The following is a 12,368-nucleotide window of genomic DNA, read 5'->3' on the forward strand; positions in this document are numbered from 1 at the left end:
TGTAATTATATTCCAAATATAATGAGAATCTTACATAAACTAAATTATATGACAATCTACAATTTTCTAAAACACTGTTTAAAAACTTAAAGAACTGCCTGGCCTATAGTGGCACAGTGGATAAAGTGTTGAACTGGAACGCTAGGTTGCTGGTTCAAAGCCCTGGGCTTGCCTGGTCAAGGTACATATGGGAGTTGATGCTTCCTGCTCCTCCTCTCTTCTCTCACACACACCCTCTCTCTCCTTTTTCCCCAAAAATGAAAAAATAAAATAGAAAAGAGTGAACTTTAAAAATAAATAAATAAATAAATAAAAGTTTAGAGCGCCAACATATACCATTATATGAGAGTCTTCCCAATGTTTACTTCTCTTAGAGAAAACACAATGGGTGAGGATCACCTTCACTCTTACCTCCTGCTGGACACCTAACATACAGCTCAGTCTTACAGATCCCCATCTACAGTGCTATTATTGTACACTCCATTAAATGACCAAAGTTTTTATTAAGGACTTATTTTCCCTATCTTGACTGACTCTACATTTGCTTAAGTTTATCCTTATTTTATTTTAATAATAATAGCAGTAGGAGCCAAAGTAGCAACTTACTCATAATGAGAACTTTTAAATGTCAGAGGATATTCAAAGACCCCAAAACAACTGGCCCCGGCCTGTTGACTCAGTGGTAGAGAGTCGGCCTGGCGTGCAGGAGTCCCGGGTTCGATTCCTGGCCAGGACACACAGGAGAAGCGCCCATATGCTTCTCCACCCCTCCCCCTCTCCTTCCTCTCTGTCTCTCTCTTCCCCTCCCGCAGCCAAGGCTCCATTGGAGCAAAGTTGGCCTGGGCACTGAGGATGGCTCTGTGGCCTCTGCCTCAGGCACTAGAATGGCTCTGGTTGCAACAGAGCGACGCCCCAGATGGGCAGAGCATCGGCCCCTGGTGGGTGTGCCCGGTGGATCCCCGTCGGGCGCATGCAGGATCTGTCTGACTGCCTCCCCGTTTCCAACTTCGGAAAAATACAAAAAAAATAAAAAAATAAAACAAAGACCCCAAAACAAAAAACATCAAGAACTTGGCCTAGAGTGAAAAGGCAGGTGCCAGAGTAAGGAATTAAGACACCACCAAGCTCTTAACTTCTATACCAGTGAAGTTCAAACTGAGGTGCAAGGTTTTTACCATGTAAAGTACATTCCAGATGTATTTATTACTAAATTTGATCTCCCTGAGAAAGGTTTACCTTTTCCATGTGTTTTTTCTTAATTTTTTTTTTGGTAAAGTAGGAAAGGACCAATTATACATTCACCTATCTCAAATATTACTAAGGTACATTGTTCTGGGGTAGAAAACCTTCTGGGTTACTGCGTAGAAATGAGGTGAGAAGGGCCCTGGACGGTGACTCAGAGGATAGAGCACTGGCCCAGGGTATGGATGTCCCAGTTAGATTCCCTGTCAGGGCACACAGGAGAAGCGACCATCTGCTTCTCTCCCCGCTTCTCCCCCTCTTTCCCTCCCTCAGCCAGTGGTTCACTTGGTTCAAGGATAGCTCAGATGGTCCAAGCACATCAACCTCAGGCCCTAAACATAGCTTAGTACTTGAGGACTGGCCCCATACAGGGTTGCCAGGTGGATCCTAGTAAGGGCGCATGCAGGAGTCTGGCTCACTATCTCCCCGCCTCACCTAAAAAAAACAAAATAGAGGTGACATGGTTAAGACTGAGGCTCTACTATCCTTAGAAGTATGGATTGTTATGATTGGCCCTTGGCTATCATTTGAAAACTTGTATAGTAAACAGTACTCTCCTATAATACAAACTTTTCCTTAGTGATAAAAGTGGGACACTGTGCCTTTTTTTTTTCTTTTGGGCTATTTAATATATCTTCTTTTTTTCTTTTTTTTTTTAGAGACAGAGAGAGAGAGAGTCAGAGAGAGGGATAGACAGGGACGGCGAGATGAGAAGCATCAATCATTAGTTTTTCGTTGTGCACTGCAACACCTTATGTTCATTGACTACTTTCTCATATGTGCCTTGACCGCGGGACTTCAGCAGACCGAGTAACCCCTTGCTCGAGCCAGTGACCTTAGGCTCAAGCTGGCGACCTCGGGGTCTCGAACCTGGGTCTTCTGCATCCCATTCCGACGCTCTATCCACTGCGCCACCGCCTGGTCAGGCGACACTGTGCCTTTTTGTGTTTAGTTTATGTTAAGTAACTGCTTTCCATCTGGGAGTCTGAAATTTCAGTGACTCATCAGTTATGCAGGTAATATGTGCCTACACAACCCATGCCAATAAAATCCTAGACCCTAAGCTTAAGAGAGCTTCCCTAGTAGACATCACAAATGTGTTGTAACACTCATTGCTGGGGGAATTAAACACATTCTGTGCAACTCCACAGGGAGAAGACTCTTAGAAGCACAGGAATGGTTTTCAACAGACTTGGCTTAATGCTTTTGTTTTGATGCTTTCATGTTGTACCATTTTGCTGTAATAAGGCTTAGTTAGCTATGAGTACAACTACATGCTGAACCCCTTGACTGAGGGGTGAATCACTGAGGCTGGGGTCGTTTTCAGAACCTCTGACATAAGTAGCAAATAAAGGACAATTTTAAATATTTTCCCATTAATGGCCTCACCTTTTCCATATCAGTATTATCAAAGAAAGTATAGTAAAATACATAGGTCCTAATTTTGGCTAAGGAATGTGAAAAGTAAGCAAAGTCTTATTTCATCTAGTTGACAGATTATATCTTGTCTTAGAATTCAGAGGTGAGATTACTGTCTTAGACATAAAATATCACATTTACTTGTACTAAAAAATAAAACCAAGCTCATTCAGCCTGGCAGGTGGTGGCACAGTGGATAGAGCAGAGACTTGGAATGCTAAAGTCATTTCAAAACCAACCCTGGGCTTGCCCAGTCAAGGTACATAGGACGAACAATTAATGAACAACTCAAGTGAAGCAACTAAAGCAACTATGAGTTGATGCTTCTAGCTCCAACCCCCCCCTTTATAAAGTCAATAAATAAACATTTTTTTAAATAAATAAAATAAAGCTCACTCAAAAAGGGAATTTGCTAGTAACTAACTTAACAATGAATTATCTTTGCCAATCAGTTTAGATCTAGAAATTGAATGAACTATCTATAGCTCCAGAGTTTTGAGAAAATGTATTTAAAGTCTGTGATAAAAGAGCATTTTATCATAAATATCAAGTTGGTAAAAGCACACTAAAATATACAGTATTTTTATTTTCCTTACTCTTGAGTATCAGGAAAGAAGGTATCTCCTCTAAGTGAAATAGTAACATTTGTATATTAAAATCTCTAAGATAAAGTCATTTTGATATACTTCCCAGATAAAGAATTTCAAACTGCTACCTGAGAGAGTATTAAAAATAGTTTCTGATGATAGACCATAGTGTGTAATTGAGAAGAAATTCAAAGAAATAACATTTAAACAAAACTTTGTATATGAACAAGGTTTTACAGTTCCACTATGTAAACAAAATTTCTCAGAATTTACATCCATAAAGATAATAAACACAGGATCATTCTAGCTTAATAAGCAATATTCATCTAAAATCATACAAATTAATTTAAAAGCCCTATCCTTGTTATTAATGCATATAATTTCATTTTTAATGTTTCATATTTATTTGGCAAAATTTAAAGTATTGTTGCTTTGATTGTCCATGTTCAAATAAATATAATTGTAATTAAATACAAAAGAGCTATAATCATAACTAAATACAGAAGAGATTTACAAGAATACACTGTAGATACAGAAATAAATATTTTTATCAACTTCAAAAATTCCCTGGAAATTATATTCTTTAAAATAAAGTTTTAAAATTAAAAAAAGAAGTTATTTATTGATTTTAGAGAGAAGAGACAGAGAGAAAACCAGGGAAGAACTGGAAGCATCAACCTACAGTAGTTACTTCTTATACGTGCCTTGACCGGGCAAGCCCTAGGTTTCAAACCAGTGACCTCAGCATTCCAGGTTGATGGTCTATCCATTGCATCACCAGAGGTCATATTCGATTTGTTCTTGACCCAGGATTGAATCCACAACCTTTGCGTATTGGGATGATGCTCTAACCAACTGAGCTATCTGGCCAGGGCAAAAATCAAGAAAATTTTTTAAATTTAAAAATCTGTGAGAGGACACCTAGATTTTCCAGAATTCTTTTAAGAATACATGAGCAATAAATATTTAAAGACCACTGCACTATACTGGCGCTCAACTCTTACCAGATTTATTTTGCCAAAGCATACCCCTTATGTTATTTGACTGATTAGAAACTTCAAAAGCCCCTCCCTCATTTTAAGTGAGAGGAGGGGATAGTGAGACAGACTCCTGCATGCGGACAAACCGAGATCCACCCAGCAACTCAGTCTTGGGCCAATGCTCGAATCAACTGAGCTATTTTAGTGCCTGAGGCTGACAAACTTGGACCAACCAAGCTATCATCAGTGGCCGGGGCCAAACACTCAAACTAATTGAGCCACTGGCTACAGGAGGGGAAGTGAGAGAGAAGAGAGAGTGTTAAAGAAGAGAAGCAGATGGTCACTTCTCATGTGTGCCCCGACCAGGAACTGAACCCAGGACATCCATAAGCTGGGTTGACACTCTATCCACTGAGCCAACCAACCAGGGTCCAAAAACCCTTTTTTAAAATTACAAAAGTGAGGTTTTTATTTTATTGTACACACAAAAACAATTTCCTGTGACCATAATAACCACCTAGCTTCCCAAAGTTACCCCCTATACTTCCTCAAACTCAAGCCAAAATAAACTGAATTTCCTGTATATATGCAGTTGTTTTTAATGACTTAATTTTTACTCATATTCTTTTCTATGATTTAAATGTTTTCTTTATTTTTCTACTTAAGAAAACTTTATCCTATATTACAAAAGCTGTATCTTCTTCAAAGCCTTTCCTAATCATCTCAATGCTGTCTTCCATATATCCCTGATAATATCCCTTTTGTTTCAAAGTGCGGGGAAGGGAGACAGACTCCTGCATATACCCTGACTGGAATTCACCTGGCAAACCCCATCTGGGGCTGATCCTAGAATCAACCAAGCTATCCTCAGTGCCTGAGGCTAACGCTCAAACCACTTGAGCCACTAGCTACAGGAGAAGAAGAGGGGGAAAAAGGATAAGAGGGAGGGAGGAAGCAGATGGTTGCTTTCCTTGAGTGCCCTGACCAGGAATCGATCCCAGGACATCCCTACGCTGGGCTGATGCTCTATCCACTGAGCAAGCTGGCCAGGGCTAATAATATCCCTTTAATAGCTTATATTTTTACCATCAGTTACAAATATTCGGAGCAGCCATTATTTGTTAGGATACATACAAATTTTACATAAAGCAGGCTTCTCAATAATTACCTGCTAAACAAAAAAACCATTAGATTGTCAATTCTTAAGAATCAGGAGTCAGTCATCCATTTGTTCAGTATATATTTTCTAGACACCACACAGGGTAGTAGAGATATGAATGGGTTTTATATTTTTAAAGGAAAACTAGAAGGGAGGAGGGGCAGAATAGGAAGGAAGAAGAAAGGAGAAGAGGAAGACAAAGCAGTAGCAATTAATGATGATGGTGGTGATTAAGGTGAAAGAGACCACATGTGTGTGGCCTCAAAGCCTAAAATTACAAGGCTGTTTACAGAAAACATTGACTGACTTCTAAAGTAAATCCTAAATTAATTTTTTTTAGTCTTTTAAATTCTTAATTGAATTTATTGGAGTGACACTGGTTAATAAAATTATACAGGTTTCAGTTGTTCAATTCTATATTATCTGTATATTGATTGCATTGTGTGTCTACCACCCCAAGTCAAGTTTCCCTCCATCATCACCTAACCCTGCCTTCTACCCTCCTAAAAATTCTTAAAAAAGAAAAACCATTAAAATAGAAAAGGAAGTTTAAATATTCTGAAGATAAAGAAGACTTTTCTTAAAATTACACCAAAACCAACTGCCTTGAACACCTCTAAATGAAAACTTTAGAGAACACAAAAGGACTGGTCTTGTGTAAATAAGGAGACAGATCCTGTTCTTGTATAGACAAATTCAATACAATGTAATTTTTTTTTAAGTGGGAGGAGGGGAGATAGACAGACTTCTGCAAGCACCCTGCCTGGGATCCACCTGGCAACCCTCATTTTGGGAGTAATGCTCCAATCAACTGAGCTATCCTCAGCGCCTGAGGCCAACACTTGAACTACTAACTGAGGCACTGGCTGTGAGAGAATAGAGAAAGAAGGGGGAAAGGGAGGGGAAGAAAAGCAGAGGGTCGCTTCTGATTTATGCCCTGACCGGGGATCAAATCCAGGATGTCCACATGCCAGGTCAATGCTCTATCCATTGAGCCAACCAGCCAGGGCCCAATACAATGTCAATTTTTCTACATCAATATATACATACACTTAATATATAACCTCAACTTTAAAAAGGAACACAATTAAAATTTTTGAAAGAACAAGAAAAAATGATTCTAATGTTCATGTGGAAAAATAAATAGCCTAAAAAGTTCAGAGGAGGGGGGGGGCACAAAGAAAACTAGATAGAAGGTGACAGAGGACAATCTGACTTTGGGTGATGGGTATGCAACAGAATTGAATGACAAGATAACCTGGACATGTTTTCTTTGAATATATGTACCCTGATTTATTGATGTCACCCCATTAAAATAAAAATTTATTTATAAAAAAAAAAGTTCAGAGGAGTAATAATGAAGATGAACCATTTGTACAAGATATTAACTGTAAATCTATGCAACAAGGGTATACAGACTGATGAATGAATGGATGAGTAAAATAAAACAAAGTCCAGAAATAAATACAAATACATATGACAGTTTAGAATATGATTTAAAAAAAGGCATTTCTAATCAGTGATTTAAAAATAAGCTAGCCAGGCCCTGGCCAGTTGGCTCAGTGGTAGAGCGTCGGCCTGGCGTTCAGAAGTCCCGGGTTTGATTCCCGACCAGGGCACACAGGAGAGGCGCCCATCTGCTTCTCCATCCCTCCCCCTCTCCTTCCTCTCTGTTTCTCTCTTCCCTTCCCACAGCGAGGCTCCATTGGAGCAAAGATGGTCCGGGCGCTGGTGATGGCTCCTTGGCCTCTGCCCCAGGCGCTAGAGTGGCTCTGGTCGCAACAGAGTGATGCCCCGGAGGGGCAGAGCATCGCCCTCTGGTGGGTGTGCTGGGTGGATCCCGGTGGGGCGCATGCGGGAGTCTGTCTGACTGTCTCTCCAGGTTTCCAGCTTCAGAAAAATACAAAAAAAAAAAAAAAAAAGCTAGCCAGTTATTAGAACTGAGTATCTAAAAATAATCTCCCCATTTCATTTCTTTTATCTCAGTAAGCTACTAATAGACAAAGTTAAATGTAAAAAAATAAAATAGGAAACAATATGAGTTCTTAAAGTATAACACAAAACCCAAAAGCTATAAAAGACTAGTAAATCTGATTAAATAAAAATGAAAAATATTTTGCTTAGAAAAACATGCAAACCATAAACCACAGTCAAAAGACAAACAAAAGTATCTGCAACTCACATTATAAAGGATAATTTCTTTTATATAAAAAATTCTACAAATTAGTAAGAAAAGAATCAATTATATACATAATAGAAACATGAGAAAAAAAATTGAACAGGTCAGAGAAAAGATAACACAGATAAATGGCTTTCAAACACCTGAAAAGAAGCTCAATGTTATCCATAATTACAAAAAATAAAACTAAGAGAATCTTTTTCACCTATCAGACTGGTATAAATTAAGTATTTGATAATACATCAGACTGGTAGAAATGTGGGGAATTAGGCACTTGCTAACAGACATTGTAGGTGGAATCATAAACTGGTTCAACTTCCATAGATGGTAACATATCAACCAAAATCTTAAAAGTACACATACTCTGTGAACCAGCAATTAAAAACTTTTTCTTTTTTTTGTATTTGTCCAAAGCGAGAAGGGGGGGGGGGGCACAGATAGATTCCTGACCAGAATCCACCTGGCATGCCATACAGGGGGTGATGCTTGGCCCATCTGAGGTGTTGGCTCCACTGCAATCAGAGCCATTCTAGCACCTGAAAAGGAGGCCATGGAGCCATCCTCAGCACCTGGGCCAACTTTGCTCCACTGGAGCCTTGGCTGCAGGAGCAGGAGAGAGAGAGAGAGAGAGAGAGAGAGAGAGAGAGAGAGAAAGAAAGAAAGAGGAGAGGGGGAAGGGTGGAGAAGCAGATAGGTGCTTCTCCTGTGTGCCCTGGCCGGGAATCGAACCTGGGACTTCCACATACTGGGCTGATGCTCTACTGCTGAGCCAACCAGCCAAGGCAAAAACATTTTTTTTAATTTATTGATTTTAGAAAGATACAGGAAGGAAGAGAGAGAAATACCAATTTTGTTGTTCCACTTATTTATTCATTCATTGGTTGACTTCTGTAAGCCCCCCGACACAGAATTGAACCTATAACCTTGGTGTATTGGGACAATGCTCTAACCAACTGAGCTACTTGGCCAGGATCTGTGAACCACAAATTTTACTTCAAGAATTTTGGTCTAAAGATTTTCCAAATAATAAATGTATAATCATCAGCTGTAATAGCTTAACACAATGTTTATCTTTAGAAAGTGAGTTAGATATATTACATATATCCAGAAAAAGAATATTATTCAATTGTTAAGAATGAATTAACTCTCTATATACTGATATGGAGACTCTCTAAGGTAAGTGAGAAAAGAAAAACTATAAAAAATGTGCTTAAGGTTTTAACATCTGCAGATTGTATTGAATAGTGGTTATAAGCTTGGTCAAGTCAAGAGTTTGAGTGACCTCAGTGAGGCAAGGTGCTGCCTCAATGTCTTACCTTCACCATCTGTCAAAATGGGGTCTAATAACAATATCTACTATAAAGGCGCAAACACTTTGCCTAAGATAATTATTTATATAAACTAATAAAAAAGAGAGAATGAAAAACAAGTGGTCTTTAAAAAGCATGAATAAAGAGCAATAAAACTTTTAGAACTATTTCCTGTACATATGACAGAAAAAGTTGATATTTTCAAAATAAAGAATTTTTAAAAGAAAAATGACCAAAGAATACATATAGTATAAAAATTCACAAGTTAATAGAAATGGACAATACATAAATGAAAAGATTCTAATCTTCAACAATAACTAGTAAATAAGTAAGTAGGTAAAACTAAAACAACACTGAGACTGAAAGACTTAAAAGTTATACAAGGAGCCTGACCTGTGGTGGCGCACTGGATAAAGCGTCAACCTGGAATGCTGAGGATGCTGGTTTGAAACCCAGGGCTTGCCCAGTCAAAGCATATAAAAGAGTTGATGCTGCCAGCTCCCCACCACCCCCACCTTTCTCTATCTTCTCTCTAAAATCAATAAATAAAATCTTTTAAAAAAAAGTCATGTAAGGAATGTGGGGATGTCTGAGAAACTGACATTCTCATATAGCAATGATTTTCAACCTTTTTCATCTCATAGCAAAAATAAACTACTAAAATTCTTTGGCGCATCAAGACTGTTTGCTGATCTGACAAAAAAAAAAGTATAATTTTGATTCATTCACACCAGACAACTACTGCTGTGTTGGCTATTGTCATTTTTTTATTTGACAATCTAAGAAAAAAGAGGTCACAGTGCCCCTGGTGTTAGGTATGGCATGTTTTAATAATTCTTACGGCACACCAGTCGAAAAGCTGTCATAAAGTATGGTTGGAAATATAAAATGATATAACCTTTTGTAAAGTGATATATTTTGATTAAAATGAATCAAATGCATTTAAGAGTTTATGGAAGTATGTAATAGAACAGGCGTGCAAAAAGATTCCTTGCACAGTTGTTTTTTAAAACTAGTAACATGTCAATAAAGACTCATTATTTCCCTCTTATTTATTTATGTATTTAAATTTTAATGTATTTTCTTTTTTAATGTATTCAATTTTTAAATGAACAAAGGAGATCACAGAATAGTGTTTACATAACAAATTATATACCTGTGTATTTACTCTATACACAGAAAGTCCTAGAAAGCCATCACTAAAACATCATAAGAAATTGAACTATATTTAGGAATCTCCCCTTAGTACTAAAATTATTTTGTTTATAATGATTTTTGCTTTACAATGATATGTTATCAGAAAAATCAATATTTCTATTTAAAAATAATAGTTACAGATTGGTTTATACAGGGTCAAACAAAAGTAGGTATACAGGCCTGACCAGGTGGTGGTACAGTGAATAGAGCATCGGACTGGGACACAGAGGACCCAGGTTCGAAATCCTGAGGTCACTGGCTTGAGCTTGGGCTCATTTGGCTTGAGTAAAAAGTCACTCAGTCTGCTGTAGCCCTCATGTCAAGGCACATATGAGAAAGCAATCAATAAATAACTAAGGTGCTGCAACGCAGAACTGATGCTTCTCATCTCTCTCCTTTCCTATCTGTCTGTCCCTATCTGTCCCTCTCTCTGTCTCTGTCATACACAAACAGAGTAGGTATACAGTTGTTTGTATAGAAAATACAATAATTAATAAATAATAATACAAGAATAAACTGTTTCACATACTCACAACTGTAAATCTACTTTTGCCCCACCCTGTATATAAGATTTCAACCAGCAAGATTACATTACATATCAATCAAATTACTCCTACTGCATATAATGCAAAAAAAATGAAAGACCTAGAAGACATAGCACAAGAAGGAGCTTTATGGAATAGGGGTAAGACTGGCAACTTAAAGTTATCTCAAGAATCCTTAGTCCTTGCCCACAGAAACAATGTTCCATACTTCTGGCTAATCCCATGTTTCCCGACACAGTCAGTAACCTCAAGAAAACCCTTCAAACTATAACTTAACTCATTCAATGCAAGCAATGACAAAAGTGCCAGTGGAAGAGGCCCTGGCCAGTTGGCTCAGCGGTAGAGCGTCAGCCTGGTATGCAGGAGTCCCGGCCAGGGCACACAGGAGAAGCGCCCATCTGCTCCTCCACCCCTCCCCCCCTCCTTCCTCTCTGTCTCTCTCTTCCCCTCCCACAGCCAAGGCTCTATTGGAGCAAAGATGGCCCGGGCGCTGGGGATGGCTCTGTGGCCTCTGCCTCAGGCGCTAGAATGGCTCTGGATGCAACAGAGCGATGCCCCAGAGGGGCAGAGCATTGCCCCCTGGTGGGCATGCCGGGTGGATCCCGGTCGGGCGCATGCGGGAGTCTGACTGCCTCCCCGTTTCTAGCTTCGGAAAAATGGGGGGGGGGAGTGCCAGTGGAAGAGTGAATAATTTAATCTAAAGAGTAATTAGACATTTGTTAGTATAAAGTCATTAAGCATATTAAATAGTCAATAACAGATTTTATGTCAAATGTAAAATATAAAACCAGTAATATATACTCTAATGACTAGTTATTAATTCCAATGTATAAATTACTATTCAAAATATTCAATCCCATACAACCATACTATTAGAGGCTATCACTCTATATACAGTCATAGAAATTAAGTCTTGTTTCTGCATTCTAAAAATAAGCCTAAGGTTTATATTTTTAGGGTTCATTTTATTCAAAGTTCACTTTTCCTGCCAGCCATAAAGTTTTAGCAAACTTGACATTTGCCTGTTTAAGGAAATTTCACATATTCACATACAACATAACAACAAAAAAAGTTTTGACCACACTTCACATAGACATTTGGATGTCTTAATATTTACCTGTCCTTCCCTTGAAAATTTAAAGGGTGGTTTGTGTTTAATAACACTTGTTGCAAGCCTGAGGAGTCCTGTAAGTCCATCATCTTCTATGTTACCATCTTGATGATCAAGGATCTCCCTGCTAAAAAACAAACGAACAAACAAAAACCCCACAAAAAAAACAAGATAGTTTAGGTTAATAATTATGTCCTTTATCTTTCCTCAACAATGTAATTGTCAATTTCACATCAACTTTTACCTTCGAATACAGTCAGCCAAATGTCGTGCCAAAGCATCTAAGTCGAGAAGCGTTGTCTTAATACAAAAAAAAAAAAAAAAATCAAAATTCAAATATAAATTTTTATGTTTGGTAGTTCAGATTATTAAACAATAAAAAAATCTTTCCTTGCAAGTAATAAGAATTTTGTTCCCCTAAGTTAATTACTATATCTACTAAATAATAAATAACATTACTTATACGTGATGTCAAATTAATAAAATATAGTTGCGAACACACATTGAAAGCCCTTCAAAACAGACACAATGGAATGTTGGTAATAAATTATGATCATCACAGTAATTTACTGAGAAGACACTAAAGCTTGATGTTGCTTTATTTTTTCTTTAACAATTTTACTAAGATGTAATCACATA

At 38.0% G+C, this 12,368-nt stretch overlaps 1 protein-coding gene across 2 annotated transcripts in view; it reads right to left on the reverse strand.

Annotated features, from left to right (window-relative positions):
* Positions 1–12,368, reverse strand: part of USP34 (ubiquitin specific peptidase 34) — a 287,003-nt gene that overhangs the window by 71,105 nt on the left and 203,530 nt on the right. For both annotated transcript variants that reach the window (XM_066267204.1, XM_066267203.1), the window contains exons 40-41: positions 11,974–12,029; positions 11,736–11,856 (exon numbers count right to left, since the gene is read on the reverse strand). In XM_066267204.1, the coding sequence (XP_066123301.1) occupies positions 11,736–11,856; positions 11,974–12,029 (177 nt within the window). The remainder of the gene's footprint in view (positions 1–11,735; positions 11,857–11,973; positions 12,030–12,368) is intronic.

Source organism: Saccopteryx bilineata, chromosome 3 (assembly GCF_036850765.1).
Source record: "Saccopteryx bilineata isolate mSacBil1 chromosome 3, mSacBil1_pri_phased_curated, whole genome shotgun sequence".
Classification (NCBI taxonomy): Eukaryota; Metazoa; Chordata; class Mammalia; order Chiroptera; family Emballonuridae; genus Saccopteryx; species Saccopteryx bilineata.